The sequence below is a fragment of the Trachypithecus francoisi genome, unplaced genomic scaffold (genome assembly GCF_009764315.1).
Source record: "Trachypithecus francoisi isolate TF-2019V2 unplaced genomic scaffold, Tfra_2.0 Lachesis_group4, whole genome shotgun sequence".
Taxonomy (NCBI): Eukaryota; Metazoa; Chordata; class Mammalia; order Primates; family Cercopithecidae; genus Trachypithecus; species Trachypithecus francoisi.
In genome coordinates, this window is record NW_022681469.1 from 94,733,109 (window position 1) to 94,752,285 (window position 19,177).

The 19,177-nt window shown below is 33.6% G+C and overlaps 1 protein-coding gene across 4 annotated transcripts in view; it reads right to left on the reverse strand.

Moving 5' to 3' along the window:
- Positions 1–313: 313 nt before the first annotated feature.
- The window catches only part of FAM126A (family with sequence similarity 126 member A), a 71,382-nt gene continuing 52,518 nt past the window's right edge, over positions 314–19,177 (reverse strand). For 3 of the 4 annotated variants that reach the window (XM_033194944.1, XM_033194943.1, XM_033194946.1), the window contains one exon: positions 314–5,200. In XM_033194944.1, coding sequence (XP_033050835.1) covers positions 4,626–5,200 — 575 coding nt within the window. In that variant the 3' untranslated portion in view covers positions 314–4,625. Of the gene's footprint in view, positions 5,201–5,981; positions 6,278–19,177 lie in introns of all 4 variants that reach the window. The other variant, XM_033194945.1, reaches the window with a different exon arrangement.

The window sequence follows — 19,177 nt, forward strand, 5'->3', positions numbered from 1 at the left end:
AGTCTCGCTCTGTCGCCCGGGGTGGAGTGCAGTGGCCTGATCTCAGCTCACTGCAAGCTCCACCTCCCGGGTTTATGCCATTCTCCTGCCTCAGCCTCCCAAGTAACTGGGACTACAGGCGCCTGCCACCTCGCCCGGCTAGTTTTTGTATTTTTAGTAGAGACGGGGTTTCACCGTGTTAGCCAGGATGGTCTCGATCTCCTGACCTCGTGATCCGCCCGTCTCGGCCTCCTAAAGTGCTAGGATTACAGGCTTGAGCCACCGCGCCCGGCCATAACAATTTTTTAAATGAGTAAACTGATCTGGAAAAAACATTTTTTTCAGTTTTTATTTCAATAAAACAAGGGGCAACACTTGTGGTATAAAGTACTGCATATGGAGAACATTTACGCAAATATACAAAAATTCAAAAAACTAAACTCCAGTTTATTTCCATAGCCTTAAGAAGGTAGGGAACACATAAAAATATCCAAAGTCATAGTTTATTCTTTAGGAATGTAAACTCTAGGAATACAATTAGAAACAAATATATTTACTATGAAAAGATTAGTATCACCAAATGATTAGAAGTAGAGGTAAGAGGTACACAGTAAGTTCCATATAAGAGAAAGCAACAATACGTGAAATAAAATCTTGGGTTTATGGTAAAAACTTCCTATTAAGACACATGTACTCTAAAACTCTACTATAAAAAAAACACAAAAACATCTCCCAAAATGTTCACTGTTAGTTTCTTTAGATATGCACAAGTTACAAAGTATAGAAAACAATATATTTATGCTCTCTGATGAAGAATTTAACAATATTAAACATAAATCTGAATAAGTCAAAGTACTGAGTATAATTTTATTAAGCAACAAATCTAGAAGTGTGAATTCATGCTCATTAAAGGGGTAGAGAGTTTTAATTTTTCATACAAAGACTGGGAAGACACTATTATACATTAATTTCTATCTACAATGCTTAAAGTACCCATCAAATTATTTTTCCTTTTAAGTGGTTTTTAAAAAATATTTTTCAGTTACATTATTCAACATATATATATTTCCTTGATGTGCTTCCCTTTAATATAGATTTATTATGCCTAGACGCAAATGTTAACTGCCTTATATATTTGTTTAAAATTATGTCTCAGACTACATCTGTTCTCCATAATTCAACAGTTTTAACATTTTAGTTTTATTTTTCCAAAACAGGCAAAATCCCTTAAAACTGGGACCATTTTGATCTATTTTGGTTTTAAAAATATATTTCCCTTTAATTCAACTTTTTTTAAAAAAATGAGTAATATTTGCTCAGCAGTTGCTTCACAGTTGAAAAGGGCAATGAAATATTGCTTTTTCAAAACAAACTTCAGTCACCATTTAGATGCTGAGAATTCCAACTCTTCAAGTCTAGAGAGTTTGCCTTAAAAATTTCCATAGTGGTATACAAAGGACTCCAGGGTGCTTTCCTGTGGCTTCAGGAAGGGAAGGGAAGACATTTGCCCTGGGTACTCTGGGACAGTCCCTTGAAAAGTCTACTTTGTTTCTCTCCCTACTTGGATTCCAAAAAGCTAGTGCTGGCTCCAATGCCACCAGAATACTCCAGGCCGTTGGGTTTTCAAAAGTGAGAGGTTGGGCGATTTCAAGAATCTATAGAGATTTAAAATGTGCAATGGAGCCACAATTTCTGTTCAGATCCTCTGAAATACGCGGTGCAAGACCCCAATTGTGTGTGGAATCCTTCTCATGATAAAAATATTATTCTGGATACTTAGGAGGTCTGTGACCATCAGCATCTTTATAAGAAAGTGACCTACAAAAGCTATGCCAACTTTAAAATTTGAAAGTTGAGTGGGGAGAAAGTAGTATGGATAATAGTCATTGTTACCATAGTTAAGATTATCAAATTTTCATAATTTCTATAAAAACTTTCAATGTGTAATCCTTATTTGAAATAGTATCAAAGGAACTATAAAGGAATTTTGTTGTTAACATAACTCCACTCTCCAGAAAGTCAATTAGTGCAAATCATTTGAAGCAAACAATCAGAACCATTTCACTAAGCCTTCAGAGATTTTTAAAAAATAATATACAAATGCAAATTTGTTGTGCAGTATATAAAAGCGTGGCACCCCTTTTCACACTTAAAATTTCAGGTATTTGCAGCTCTGATTCCATTTATAGTTAACAAGAAAAATATAAAGTGTTACATTTTTTATTGCAAAAATAAGGATCATTAGCAATTTAGAATTCAAATACTTAAGAAGCCATATGTCAATATTATTAAACTAATTAATTAGCTGTCAAAACCAATGAAGATTATAATGATCTAGTGTCTGACACATTTGATCTAGAGCTGTGAGACAACTGGTAGTTCTACATATCAGACAAGTAATTTGTTTGCACTCTGATACTTTCTTCTCATAACAATCACTTAGGGACCTTGTTAAGAATGCAAATTCTAATTTAGTAGACCTAGAGTGGCATTGAAATTCTGCATTTTTAACAAGATACCAGATAATGCCAATCCTACTTACTGGTCCTCAGACCACACAGCTAGCAAAGGTCTAGAAGAATACCCAAATGAGGTTCCATTACAGTGGTAGAACATGAAAATCTGATCTCTCAGCTGTATCAGCTAACATTTCCTCAAACTTATTCTATAATGTTTCCTAAGCACCTCAACTTGCTTAAAATGCCAATCTTATAAATTAGTTTCTAATAATACCAACACTATTAATAACTATGCACAGGGGAAATTCATTGGTAAAGAATGACAAAAAGACATCTGTAAATTCACAGTGACATTTTACAAATATTTTAAATTGTACACAGGGTTCCTATTAAATTAATACAATATCAAGTTTCACTGCCTGATTGCCTTACAGTTCTTAACTAAAATTTATGGCAATAGATCTTATTCCATTCTGTTACTGGAGCTAAAAAAAAAAAAAAAATCAAATTCATTTATGTCAAAAACCACACTGTAATCGGGGCTAATGAATGAAAACGAGTGCATGCTTTTTGAATAATTCGGTTTAAACTGGTAGCCAAAGCAGTTGCAGTCAAAACTATGTTCAGAGTATAAATGCTTTGGTGGCCTTCAAAGCATACAAATTTTTCATATATCTGAGCTCTGCATAAGCAGGTACAAGAGGAAAACACTAGCATGCTCTCTTGGTGACCACAGAGAGGGACTAGGAAGAAGGAAACCGCTGTGTACTCACAGTGAAAGAACCAACCGGACAGCTCCTTAGGACTTCCTCAACAGTCAACTGACTCAGCCTCAGCCCTGCTCTCTCTCTCTCTCTCTCTGAATGATGACTTAAGTACACTTACTTTACAAGGGAACTGCAACGATAGCCAAAAGGACCACCGCTAGCAAACACCAAACTTTTATTTCCATCTAGAGGTCACATACAGATACATACAAGTTTGTTTCAACTTCTGCCATATCATCTTTTTTAATTTTTAGTTGGGAGGCAAATTGATTATTCTTTTGATATCATACTAAGATATTTTAAATAGGTCTGTTCACAAACAGGAAAGACATTTCTTTTTTTTCGTATTTTAAATTTAAGAACACAAACATAAACAACTCTAAATTAGTTACTATATAAATGTCCTTGGTCCACATTTTACTATCTTTATTTTCTTTCATGAGATTTTATAGATGAAAAATGCATTTGCATACAAACAATTCCATATTACACAGTGGTATCTTGAGAGCTGTGTTGCAAGATTTACACTGATTTCCAGGAAGTCTTCCAATGACGTATGCTCTGAATTATAGGAGTCCAAACTAACTAGGATTTCCAAAGTCCAGCAGTAGGGTAAATCAGCTTTATGGCCTATTATACCTTAATAATTGAAAGGGATCTTCACCTGCTAAATCCAGATCAAACCCTTCAAAACAACACACCTACTAGCAATCTGATTTCCGATATAAAAATATTTCAGAGATAACAACAGAAATGCCTCTACCCATCCCCTGGAATCATATAATATTCTAGGTAGTGGGTTACCAGGCATTTTCCAGTGCTTTGAGCAAATTGTTCTAATCATAAAGATGATCTGCTTACAAATATTTTCATCAGGTGCTTTTCATACACATCATTTTTGTGTTTCCACACGCCTGTTTTTCAGATTGGCTTCCTGACCAGGAGCTGGAGAATTCCTGGAGTTGTGCCTCTGCCCAATCCTCTATAAAACAGTTCCCATACATGGAGACTCCCTTTGACTCTGAAGGTCAAACGCACAGTCACCAAAATAGGAGCTATTAAAAACTCAAACCAAAACAAGAAAAACTACCTCATAACCTCACATGAGACATAACCAACTTGATCAGACAACTGTCAAAATTTATTATCACTGATAATCTTAGGGCAACAGTAACAAATAAGAAGGGGAAAAAAAAGACTCAAGCCAAGAGGAAAAAATCTTAATCAAGAAATAAAAAAACCATATTTCAACTTACTGCAACCTAGACAATCTTCCCTTCATAAAGTCAGGGGAGCCTTCAGAATTTAAGACATCAGGGCTCCTGTCAGGAACACGGATGAAAGACCCAGGGTACTTTCATAAAGAAGCAAAGTTGTATTTCTAGGTTCACTGCGTTATGGGAGAAAAACACATTACTAATTAATCTGTGGACAGAGTAATGCTAATACTAGGAGGTCTCTGCTGACCTGATTGATGCTTCATTGGGAGTTCAGTTCTTTCTGAAACGTAAATAAGCTTTTCTTCTTGGAGACTACAAGCTGAAAACCTATTGGCATCTGTCCCAGCCCCACAACCAGCAGCAGATGACAGGTTATGTGGGACTGTGACACCACTGACTTGTTCAAAGGATTTACTAAATACAGTCGCTGCGGTTTTAGCCAAACCATGGCTACTAGGCTTAGGTAGGGATTGGCTGGTTGTTAAAGTAAGTCTCTTCAAAGAGAGAAGCTCAAGATTCTCACTTTGGGCTCTCTGAGTTTGTTTTCGAGCAAAGTGATCTTTGCAAGATTCCCCTGTAGTTTCTTTTTCTTTTCCTCCAGTTTTGCTTCCTCCTGACCGTCTCTGGTTCTTTCCTATACTTGTCTTGTTACTACAATTGTGACTACTGTTTGATAAACCCGACTGGCTGGTACTAGACGCAGCCCTGGAATAAAATCCCTCGTCAACTTCAGGTATCTCCATCAGTTCTTCTTGACCTGTTAATTCTGTATTTCCTAAACAAAGAAATGACAAAGATTAATTAACATTAAATATTTTAAGCAATCTTTATAAATGATTAACACCAAATCAGTTATACTTTAAATTAAGCTTTAGCATAATTTTATAAAGCAACAGATTATAGAAAATCAAAGGATAAATCAAAACATTATAAAAAGTCAAAAATAGTTCATTGTAATTAAATGACGGTAACTTATAGTGTATTAAACAACAAGCATGCCATAAACCATACTCCATTATGTTTTTAGAAAGAATTCTCCTATTCATGCAAAAGATAAGAAACAATTAGATATATTATCACAGTAAAACTAGGGGTGAACTCTCCTTCAATAGCAAAGCAGTATAAAATCAAAGCTTTTACCAAGGAACTTTTAAAAAATTGATATTAGAATACTTTAAAGACTTTTTTAGAAGGTTGCACTCTATACTGCAGATTATTTTATCAAATTCAAAAATCTAGACTATAAATATCACAAGCTCAAATATAAAATTCTATACACATTACCCTTCATATCAAAGATGGTAAAAAGACAAAGCTGAAAACGTAATTTTAGAACTCCAAACATAAGCAGAAAACTATTTTAGAAGGAATTTTCTGCCTCAGTTTTCATAACAATTTACTAAAAGACAATATAGGTATAATCATTCCAAAGAGCATTAAGAGTCATTGAGAAATGTGGTGCATAATTCATGCATTTGGATTAGATTACATGCAAAATTTTTGTGACTGTGCAACTGCTGCTTAACATGCATCAGTGGCCCTTTGCCTTAAGATACCTTGGAGTGCAGCTATAAAGTGCTCTGCTAAAACTGCACTCTGCCAGGTGAGTTTATTCCATCCTCCATCATTTTTCTTACAGATTTTTGCCTCCTGATCTCTGGCAAGCCTTTGCTCTCAGTTCTAGGATCTGTGGCTGTTTCCTGCACACCCTGTATATGCTGAGCATCAATTTCTCCTAGTGTTCTGCCTTTTTCCCCATTCCCGGTTCTCTCTCCGGCCACATTTGTGACACTAATCTCAGGAATGACAAGGATGCCCAATTCAGTAGTATCATTATTGTTGTCAGGTTGCTCTAGAATTGAAGATGATAAGACAAAATGATGGATGAAAACAAAACAAAAATGTGAAATGAGAAAAGCAAAAGACTCAGAACAAAAATTGGATGACTAAATGTTATGAATTAAGCCAAATATCTGCACTGTAGTAATTTCCATAATTTATAATACTCTGATAGCACCAGAGACAATAGGGTCATACTCTTTAATTTTAAATGACAAACAAAAAACTCACAGAGCATCAATTCACATTCTGCATTTTTTTCACACACACATTTCACATGAAATATGAAAGATAAATTTTCTAATAAATCAAAATAAAATTTGTTTTTAAATTGTTCTTTTTGTGTTCTTTGGGTAATTTTCTAGTGTTTTTAAGATAATATGGTGACCACCTGAATTTATGTCAAGTCTTAGGCAAATGTTCAAGGATCTACAGCCAAAACTTTATAGCTTTTGTCAACATTATGAACCAAGCCACATAGAAGTTCCCCTTTGTACTCTTAAAATTCTAGTTTTTTTAATTAGGCTACATTGAGACTGACTTAATAAACCATGATATTTGGGAAAATGCTTATTCACATATGATATCATGGTTAGTAATGCCACAGGTATAGTTTTTGCCTCAGATATATATGATCTATTAATAATAGTAAATATTAATGTGGCTGTGATATAGTTAAGCAGTTGATTTATTTAGACTCATACCAATTTCATAAATTTAGTTCATTACTAGACTGGAGAAAAATAAAAATAGATTTGGAAAAACAAATTGGCTGTCAGCCCTTTATCTGAAAACAGCCATTATAAATGAAACAAAGAAACAAAACTCCTATCTAGTTAATACCTGTAGACATTATGTTATTCTGGTCTTAAATAACAAAGGCATAATGTTATTTAAAGCTGTCAAGGAGTTATTCATGTAAATGGGAAAAAGTAACATAAATATATCTAGAAGGTGACAGTAGTGAAACAAAATTCAAAGCAACATAAGACTATGTAAAATAGCATATACTTTTTAAAAACTGTAGACCACAAACCTGCTTACAGGACATCACCTACTATTTTCAAATATTTTTAGTGATAGGATTATCAGACTCCCACTAATGATGCTAAAGGCTGAGAAACAGTAATAGGTAGTAAAAGAATGAAGGCCACAGCCACATATTCCTGTGGTTCCCTAAGTCAGCTGCACATTGGTATCATCTGTGCATCTTTAAAAACTGATGCCTGGCTCCAACCCCCAAACATTCTAATTTATAATTAGTGTAAGATATTACCTGGGCATAAGATTTGTAAAAGCCCCAGGTGACTAATGTGTAACAAAGTCTGGGAACCACTGCTCTATTCTGATTTTCAAATTTTAAAAACTTAAGACAAAAGTTGTTACGGGTGCCTTGGATACTCCATACTCAGCAGCAATACGCACTTGTGGGAGCCCCTCCTCAAAGCTTCATGGTGCCTTGCACTGCTGAGCCAACATGCTGGTATAATTATTTCCCCTTAATTAGTGATTCACAGGCTTTTGGCTAAAGGTTCTCTAAAGTTTTTATTTCCTAGATAGGCTGCAAAACGTTGGTGAGGTAGTAGTGCACTGCTGCTTCTGGGTGCTCTCTAATAAAGGTTTAATGAAACTAAAAAGCTCCGACCAAGCCTGTTTCCAATTGCTGACAACTGTCATCCAAGTGAGGGCAAACAAATTCTTATTGAGGTACATGCCAGAGGTCACCGCAACTGAGATAAAATCACCATGGCACTGTGAAGGCCAAGACTTGTTTATTTACATTGTAGAAGCTGTTTCACAAAAGATCTACTGAAGGGATCTCCAGTCCAAAAAAAAAAAATCAAACTTCGGAAATTATCCAGACATATAAAAGGCAATGAATATTAAAATTTAACAAAATTTTAAAAGCTAAGCATAGGTGGCCTCATAGAATACAGAACAATACTTACATTGAATTGCCCTAAGTCACTTTCTTGAGAGTGTCCACATATATCATCCAATTATAATCTCAAAACAATCTATTAGTGAGCCTCTGAAGTAGGCAATTTGATTCCCATTTACAGACAAGGAAACTGAAGTTCACAACTATTCAGTGGGGGAAGTTAACAAGTAAAATCTTTTAACTTCAGATGTCTATTCTAACATACTATAAATACTAACTCTAACTCTTCAATTCATTTGAGTCCATTTGAGTTAAATATCCTCTGACATCCCACAATTAGGTTTAATTTACTTGTGTAGACTCCTGGCCATTTTATAAAAGCAAATAACTTACTTTGAATGGAGAGCCAGAGAAAATAAAAGTCTGGATGAAATCCTAGGAAAGTAATTACTCTTGAGTTTAGGTCTGTTCTTTTTTTTTTTTTTTAATTGGGTCAATTTTTTAAAAGATGCCAAAGAAAGCTATTAATCTAAAATGCTGCTTCAGTGGCAGAAATTTAGGATTTTGCAAGAAAAACTAGAAAATGACAGGGAGAATATTACATAAAGCAGTACTCGGCAACTGAAATGTAATCACATTTATCAGAATAGTGATAAAGGTCCACAGCCCAAAAAGCAATGGTATTACATTAAAAAAAAATCATGGAATTAAATGGCAAGTAGAAAAACGAGATCATGTGTTTTCCCACAAACACAAATCTTTGACTAATTAATTGATATTTATTATCACTCAAAAATGGTTAACACTGGCAGATTTTTTAAACTGTTTATTAAATTTATAAGAAGAGTAAGTAATTCTGTACAGAGCTAAAAAGAACAGAAACATAAATCTCAGAAAAATTACAGAATAAAGAAAGATAATTAAGTAATCCAAACAAACATTTGTTACCTAATCCTGCTCTCTATCAGCTCTCCGACTTCTTTCCCTGTATAACTCTGTGACCCGACATTCCCACCCACACTGTCTTACTGCTCTCCTGGCTGCTCTCTTCTCCTGGTGGCTGAATGGCTCACTTCCTTACTTCAAATCTTTTTCAGAAATTTTCTTTACAGTGAAGTCTCCCTTGGTCAACCCATCCAAAGTTTTAATAGCCCCCACGTTTCACATACCCTCTTCTTTGTTTCTTCTTCTCAGCACTTAACACTCTCTATCTAACCTACAATTATTTATTTATCTTGTTTACTAGACCTAAGTTCTATGAGGAAGGAGTTTTTAAAATTTTCATCTAGTCACTACTATATATCTAGTACCTGGAAAAGTAGCTTGTATATAGTAGGCACTCAAGAAATCTTTTTTTGATGAATTAAGTGAATATTCTGTTATCAGATTAAATTATTAGAATAAATAAAAGAAAACATACAGAAGATATGAGAAGGGTAAGCTGTGAATGTGTTGACTAAAAAATGAAATACATATAGCTTATGCTAGTAAGAGTTTTTACATGGCAAAGAAAAGCAAAGCCTCTTTGTTTTGGAAAAGTGAAGGAGCCATCTCTAAGTGTAGGTTTAGCAAAATGCTTAGGTCAAAAAGATCATTTTTAAAATCTATTTTTGCATTATGTTATCCAGAGGATAGCATATAGCTAAAGAGTAGAACTTAATCCTTTCTTTAAGAAAATTATATAGAAGATGCTGCAAGGGAATATAAATGCATAATAAAATAGATTTTGTTTTCCCCAGAACTTAACAATCTATGCTAATGAAGTCATGATTAATCCACACCTTAAAAAAAAAAAATACTTGACTTCAAATAATTCAACAAGCTCAAAAAGATCCAAAGAGAAACTTCTCAGGATATATTTTATTTGTGTAACCTCTTATATGTATAAATAGGTAAACTCTCCATATGTAGAAATGAAAGTTAAAGAATATTTTTAATAGACATTTCCAAATTAGTTCTCAAAGGTACTCAAATTATTTCGCCCTAAAAAATTTCTTCCAGCTTTCAGAAAAAAAGTGAAGCAAATTGCAAATAATACTAAAACCGATAAAACCGATCATGAAAAGTTGTGATTTCTCTCAAATGTCATTTTATAATCCCAAATATCTATTCTATTATGTCACTTACAAAACCACTTTAGCTTTTGCTTTTATTTGTTTTATGGCTGCCCTATTTACTAAAGGTGGTAATTTTAATAAAATAATAATTTATTTATTCATAGAATTTATACATCTCTGTACTCAGATTACTTTGAGTCTAAAGGCATCTGGCTATATGGGGTGCTTACAAACTTATCTGTGAAAATAATAAGCTGAAGCTTTAAAAATATATTTTATTATTTGTCTGCATCATACAATTTTTACATGAATTATGAAAAGTATTTTAACTTAGAATAAGCCCCAAAACAAAGTCATACACATTCTTCTACAATTTATGAGCTGTAGATATTTTAAATGCTATAAAATACCAGAACAAATATCTTTTAATATAGTCATTCTACGTTTATAATATATTCTGTTCAATGGAAAAAAATGTTATCTATATTCATTAAGCTATTCCTTGCAGTGTTATTTGTAACAGCAAAACTCAGAAACAAATTTCTTAACATATTAGAAAAATGATTAAGCAAATGATGGAATATCAACTCAATGTGATATTATGTAGCCATTAAAATAACTGTATTTACTAGGAGAACTAGGGAAAATGTCTGACAATATTACCTAAACAAAAACAAAATACCAAAAACATTTAAATAGAGTACAACTATGAAAACATACATGCATAGAAAAAACTAAAATGAAAATTATTTAAATATTGGAATTATAAGTAAATATCCCCTAACCTAGTTTACTATCATGTTGTTATACTGTTCTTCAACAAAACAAGAAAAGACCAACTTGCTCACCCTATGTTATACACTTCTTTATCATTCACTCACTTATTCATGCATTCAACTAAAACTTGTTGAGCACCTGTAATATGTCAGACATTGTTTTAGATGCTGGGGATACAACAGCAAAAAAGACAGATTCTGCCCTCACTATATAATAAGGGAACAGAGATCACAATGTAATATTGGAACTAAGTAAACAAGAGAATTTTAATAGCAGAAAATGCAATAAAAAAAATAAGATGGGAAAGAGTAAGTAGGGTAGTAGGGGATAAAAGTACTTAGATGGGTGGTCTGGAAAAAACTCTTAGAAGAAGAGATGTTTAAGCTGAGGTGTGAATGATGAAAAACTGCCAGCCACACAACAATCCGGAGTAAGGGCAGTCAAGGTACGTTTCACTATTCACATTTCAGCTCAAATACTCCAAATAACTGGACAATGAGCCTAAGGCAGAATGCCTTAGTATGCTGAAGTGTTAGAATGAAAGAGTCTAATGAACTAGGGTGAGCGTGGTCTTAAAGTGAGGTCAAAGCAGTAGTCAAGAGGTCATATCACCAGGGTCACATATGCCATAATATGAAGTCTGGATTTTATTGTGATTACAGCGGATAGCCATTGACAGCTACATGGAAAAACTATTTGCATACTGTCATACTTTACTAGCCTTTTTTATCAATAGAAGTTACATTCGCATAACACAAAATACTGAGCATAAAGTGCGTCCTGAGTCAGAAGAACAGCACTGTGGCAATGCTCAACCTGAGCCAGTATTTACAAGGCAGATTAGAGGAAAGCAAAGCTATCACAGAAACACAGGATGGGACCCCACCGCAGTTAAAGGGCTGCACTCTGAGCAAGGACAAAAACAAAGACTCAGATGTCAAAATCTGAGCTCTGAAGCAGTAAGTAGACTGTCTAGGTAAGAAAAGAGCAGCCTGGGGCATAAAGAAAAACAGTCTGGAACAGGACAGTTTATTTAGACACACCAGTTAGGAGCTATTAGCCGTCTCCATAAGTGAAAAACAGATCTTTAGCTTTGGTTGTATACATATGGTAAATGACAGAATTCTCCTTATTGAGGTGGATTCAGTTACTCTCAGTAACTCCTTTTGTCATCTTTATTGAGTCTCAAGTTTAAAAAAAAATCCAATAGAGAATTGCAACATAAAGCTGCTGCAGGACCAGGTGAATCCTTTATGATTATTACAGATCCTCATGACCACACAGCACAGACCAAAAACGGGTCAGCAAAACTACCTATTACAAAACTACCTATAAAAGCTTATTTCTTCCTTGGTGTGCAATGTGCAGCAAATGCTCATAAAAAGGTGGAAAAAGGAGGAGTGCTCAATAAACAATCATAATAAATAATAATTTTCTCAACTACTGTAAGATTTATATAAGTCCCCCTTAGTAAAAATGTAGAATACAATAATTTATGAACAAGTTTTTTTGCCTCATAAGACCATTAATTCTGTCACTGGCTGGAAAATTTTTCAACTTCATTTTACCTGGAAATAAAATGAGATTTTTTTATTTTCTTCAAAAATAGTCTAAGTCAGGATTCTGCACACAGTCGTTCTTTCCTCTCTCAAACTTAATATCCACATGTGTCAAACATATCAACATATTTCAGCTCTTTGGTTAACATGTCTTTTTTCCTTGAGTAATCTAATATTTCCTAATATTTTATTTTGTTCTCCATGGAAGTTCCATATCGAAAATGCCAGTTAAAATTCACAAAATTTTTGGTAAGAAATAAATGCTTTTTGTCCAAATGTTTTATCTTCTATATTGGGAAAGAAAATCTGTTCCTCAAATAGCATGTTATAATCTGAAAGTAATGGAGCTTCTCAAAATGATACTAAAAGCATTTTCATTTTTAAAAATAAAACTGCCAGATAATTTTTTATTTCCTAAATTTCCTTAACAAGCATAGACAACCTTTGAAATAAAAACATACACATTAAAAATGTTTAATTACCGATGTAAAAATTATTCCAATAGACAATTCTTTAAAATTTACTACTTTGGGGTTTAAAATTATTACCATTTCTTTGTTTTTCAAAATTCTTCTGTAACTGTTAGCAACAGTTTATTTCTCCTTAACTGAAGACTTTTCTCATAGTTGTAAAATCAGATTTACAAAATAGATGTTCCATTTCAAGATTTATTACTATTTACCTTTTGTAGTATCTAGAAAGACAACCTTAAATGCTTAAAAATATTTATAAATAAATATTATTTATATTTACTAAAATACATCCATTATAATTTTTCAGATTTGTTCAACAATTAGTACTTCCTTGCTTTATCAATGTTATTATACAGTAGAAATTTATTAACAGTTTCTAAATCAATAACCAGTTTTAATGTTTTCCAATATGAATTGCAATCTTTGTTTCTTTTCTTTTTTCATCTAATAAGCTAGTACTAAACCACTGAATCAGCAAATTATGAAACAAATCACTTTCTTGTTTTTTTAAATAATATCTCTTTGAACTCTGTGATAATCATTTAACTTTATTTAAATATGATGGCATCCATTAAAGAGAAGCAATTATTTTAAATGCTGAAAAATGCAATAAAACTGCTTTAACAACATGAAACTAGACTTTCTTTTTATTTCAACTACATAAACTTCATTGTCTGATTTTTCATGTAAACACTGCATATAATTAAATATTCTAAAATTCTCACAGTACTTATTTTGCATCATTAAGTTAGAAGACTTAAAAATATATACAGTTGCTATTTTTAATTCTTTTTTACTACTTAAACTTTTGTACTCCTGGATCCCCTAAATGAAAATAATTCAATGCATTGTTATTAAAATAAACCATTTAACATATGCCAGGACCAAAAGTACGGAAACATTCAAAGTATCTAGTTTATAAACATTCCTTTTATTACTGATACCTACTAGTTGCAAACAGTTATAACTGTACATAAATAAGAAACAAATTTGGTCTATGTAACTTCTATTTTTATGTTAACTTGGGATTGAAACAATAACAACATTTTAAAAATCCTTACTATAACAGTGACATACACATTAGATAATAAAGTTAGAGTACTGTACTCCAGTACCACAGAACACACAAAAAAATCTTTAAAGTAATTACTATTACATAACGTGTACTTTTGTGTTTGATACTATACTCAAACTAAACAAGTTTAACTCAAATTGAGAAAATCCAAATTACAAATTTCAAAGACTTGAGTTTTGGGAAAGCACTAAAGAATCACAGGACAATTTGAATAGCAAACTAGCTAATAAAAACTTATTAAAAATATACTTATTGTGTAGCTAGTAAAACAAATGAAACTGTTCTTAATTAATAATCTACCTTTATGTAGTACTTTAAAGTATACCAAATGTTTTCACTCACTTGTCTCATTATCTCACAAAGACGCAAGTGGGAAGAATGATGGGCAGCAATAAAAAAAATTGAGATTTCACTGGATAAGCCTTTTGACAGTTGGCAAAAATTATAAGCACTCATTATTTGTAACTATAACTTAATTAGGGAACTTTTAGAGAACAAATGACTGGTATTACAATAACTATTTTGAAAGAAAGGAGGAAATCTCTTACATTGTTCCAAGTATAGGTAATTTCTTAAAAAGTGGAAGAAAAATGAGTAATCATGGTAGTGGTAGTTGTGGTGAACAGAGAGAAAATAGCAATTAGATTTGCTCTAGAAAAGGAGGAAGGAGGCCGGGCGCGGTGGCTCAAGCCTGTAATCCCGGCACTTTGGGAGGCCGAGACGGGCGGATCACGAGGTCAGGAGATGGAGACCATCCTGGCTAACACGGTGAAACCCCGTCTCTACTAAAAAACACAAAAAACTAGCTGGGCGCAGTGGCGGGCGCCTGTAGTCCCAGCTACTCGGGAGGCTGAGGCAGGAGAATGGCGTAAACCCCGGAGGCGGAGCTTGCAGTGAGCTGAGATCCGGCCACTGCACTCCAGCCTGGGCGCAGTGCAAGAGACTGCGTCTCATAAAAAAAAAAAAAAAAAAAAAGAAGAGGAGGAAGGAATGGAAAAACACAAGGAAATAAACAAGTATAAATTGTACACTAGAATATTGGAGTGGAATACTGGAGTGAAAAGAGAACTTTTCAGGGACTTAAGAAAAGGAGCTTTTTTAAATAGCTGAAATGGGCCGGGTGCAGTGGCTCAAGCCTGTAATCCCAGCACTTTGGGAGGCCGAGATGGGCGGATCACGAGGTCAGGAGATGGAGACCATCCTGGCTAACATGGTGAAACCCCGTCTCTACTAAAAAATACAAAAAACCAGCTGGGCGAGGTGGCAGGCGCCTGTAGTCCCAGCTACTCGGGAGGCTGAGGCAGGAGAATGGCGTGAACCCGGGAGGCAGAGCTTGCAGTGAGCTGAGATCCGGCCACTGCACTCCAGCCTGGGCGACAGAGTGAGACTCCGTCTCAAAAAAAGAAAAATAAAAAACTAAAAAATAAAATAAAATAGCTGAAATGGTAGATGATGAAGGTATCTTTGGAAACGACATTTAACAATGACTATAGAATTAAAGCATAATTATAAAGAAATACTTTCTATTTTCCTTTAACTTTATTTTTAAAAGGAAATAAATATTTAAGCAAAATTGAATTTTAATTATTAACTTGAAAAACTATTGAATTATTTTACTAAATTTTATCTCATTTTTCTTACTGGAATTTTCATTTTGACTTTTATTATGGTCATAATCTATTCAGTCTTCTCTAAACTTACTGAATGCTTTTTAAAGTTTATTTTATTATTATCTTTCTCCAACTGTGTTTTACTTTCAAATTATGACTTCTAGATAGCCCTCAATTTGTAGGTGACTTGAAAATCAGTTTGAAAAAATACACCTTTGCCTTGAATTATTCACCATCTGTAGACGAAATTAAACACAATATGCATAAAAGAATAAGCAATACATAAAGCTTTTAATTCTGAAATTATGTTCCTTAGAAGTCAAAAGCAGCAATTCTACATTGTAATTTTATTTCCCAAACATATTTATTGACATAAAATGATAAAGTCATTAGAATTTTCTCAAAGATTTAAACACAAAGTTTAAAAAATTTAAAAAACACATTCAGTTAAGCCATGTCCATACAATGGTTTAACTTAAACTGAAAAGTGGGGCAAATCAAGCAAACACACCATTAATTGTCAAACAGATCTCTCCAAAATAATACCTCAGTTGAAACCAACCTTTCTTTAAAAATCATCCTATTTAATTGACATGAGGATGCCCTGTCTGCTCAAAACTTAAATTACAGGTCCTTACAAATGTACCGCTCTGGTGCGGGATGTTGATATACTGGGGGAGGCTATGAATGTGGGGTCATGAGGTATTTAAGAACTCTCTTATTTTCCACTCAGTTTGGCTGTTAACCTAAAACTGCTCTAAAAAATAAAGTTAACTAAAAAAATAAAAATAAAAAACAGAGCCAAGCAAATAACAGGACTGGTCAAAATACAATTCTAGAAACCTGGGTTGACAACAACAACAAAACCATGGCCAGGGATGCATATTCTGAAATGTGTAGAAATGTTAAGGATAAAGTAATTTTTAAACTTCTATTATAATACTTTCCATTAAAATATGTTGTGAATAATTCTTAACCTTAAGAAAAAAATGGTAGATCTATGAAGCATTAGAGAATCCTAAAATACATTCTAGAATAGCTTTAAAATATTATAAAATGTAAATAATTAAAACTTTTCAAAATTCATTTTAAAAACACTACAGTGTGAGACTGGGCTGTAAAGAAAATGGAAAGATTCTTCTGTTACTGATAGTAAAGGAGAATAAATGTCCACTAATTGCTCTAATTTAATGTATTTGCTGGCTGTGTAATAATTTTTGGTGACTCAGATATGCAAACACACCAGTACATTCACATGGCTTAATTACGTATATTCTTTCATGGTAAAGGGAGATGGAAAAAAAAAAAAAAAAAGCAAAAAGCAAAGTTTTACTTGGCTCCTTCCATGAGAAAACCTCATTCACTCCTTCCCCCCTTCTATCCAGAAAAGACAGAAAGAGGAGAAATTAGGAGAAATGCAATAATAAATAAAGACAAATAAGTAAAAGAAAAAGGGAAGAGCTCCAACAGAAAAAAAAAAAAGGGGGCCAATTGCTTTCTGCTTTCCAAAAACTAGGAAAACAAAGGAAGAGGCAAAGAGAAAGAGAAAAAAAAAAAAGAATATTTCTTAAAGTTCATGGTTCTTGTCCCTTCTCCTTTCCCAACCCTCATGACCACTGGCTTAGGGTGGGATATTCTTTGTTTCTACTGTATAATAGATACAGTTGAGGGTTTGGGAAGAAATTCGTCCTACTGTGAGAGTTGGTGTGGTGAGAGAATAGTAGGGATATTAGTGGGTAGAATGGGAAACACATTTAGAGTTCCATTAAATATAGAAACTCTAAATGTATTTTCACACAGCCATGAACTGAACTTACATTCTATAGTCCTATGTTTCAGAAATATTATGAGATAAAAAGGCTGCTGTGGCTCACCCTGGGATCTACAAGCCCTTTAATATTGTTTCTAAAGAAATGTATAAACAAATTTTGTTTTGATTTATATATAAATATTAACAATAGAATTTATATATTAATACAATTAAATTTAAAAATCTATAATTTGAGAAATTTGTAATTTATATATAAACAAAATTAAATTTAATAATCTATTTATAATTTGAGAATTGTCTATATATCTAAGAAGTACTGCAAAGGTATCTACTTTCCCCACAGGAAGCCAGTGCCTGTTAGAGAGCCTAGAAGTAGGAAGCAGGACCATGAGGATGGAAAATAGAAACCTTTTAAATTCAGCCGAACATGGTAACTTTACTGCTCTGAAAGGGACAGCCAAGACTACCCTAAAAAGTGAGAAGACTGCAACCTACCTGTAGAGGCAAATAAGAAGGACTTAGGAGTATTTTAGAGTCCACTGGATAAAAGAAATTCACACTAAAGAAGGGTGATGAACAAGGCTAAGCTATATTCTGTATCTGTTCCATGCATGTGACTTACTTTTTATAGTTCGTTCACTTCTATATTCTCATCTGTGATTTTATTGTTATAATAAACAGGAGTTTCCCAAGTGTTAGAATTGTGAAGAGGGGCAGGTGATAAGAATACTACTTTAACAAGGGTACAATCCTAAGACAGAGTGCTAACCCCTCAAGTGGCAGCCAAAATGGAATCTGGAAGATATGTAAGAATCTGCTAGATACAATACATTCAAGCAGTCTTTTCTCTTGTTTTGTAATTTTTTTCCTATAAAACATTTCTGGGAAATGGCTTCCATTTTATTGCAGGGTACAAACCTCCTTGTTTAAATGTATGCCTGGACATGCACACATACTCTCTCTCATACACACGCACATGCACAAATACAAGGGAGCATCAATATTTCACATTTTTAACTGCAGGACCTACATTTCTCTCCCTAATTCCCAATATGTCTACCTAAATAGCAAGAAGGAAAGTGGAAAAGAAATTAAAATTCATTCTTGTGCTTCCTGTAGCAGTAGCTCGGGAGCACTTATAGCCACAGTAACCACTATGATCTGCTTCCTTGCCTCCATGCCTGTTTTCACACATTAATGCCAAAACAGAAAAACCAATCTCAGGGTAAACCATATCTAATTAAATGACTTTCTACCTGTAATCTAGACCCATTCAGTAGCATAATTTTCACTGAAGAAGCTGAAGTATGTTTAGACTGTATGTTTTAAATGGTGGCATAATGTGCCTTGCTATTGGCAGACATCACCACCTCTTTTATGCCTTCCTATGGAACTTTCAAGAATTGCCACACTTTAAAAACACCAAAAATGATCACTAGGTAAGCTGGATAATCATTATTCTTTTTTGACATACAATCACCTAGATTCTTTAAGTGAAAACAATGGCAACTGTTCTCATCATCAACTTTCTAGTTTACCATAAATAGCTCCATTCTTCTCCTCCTTTCCCATTTTCTCTATAGAAACCACAACACAACTGGAACTAAATATACCAAAAGGAACTACTATTTTCACCTCAGTTTACAGGAAGAAGAAAACAGAGAATGGATTTTGTTTTACTTCTAATATAGATGTTTGCTTAGGGTAAA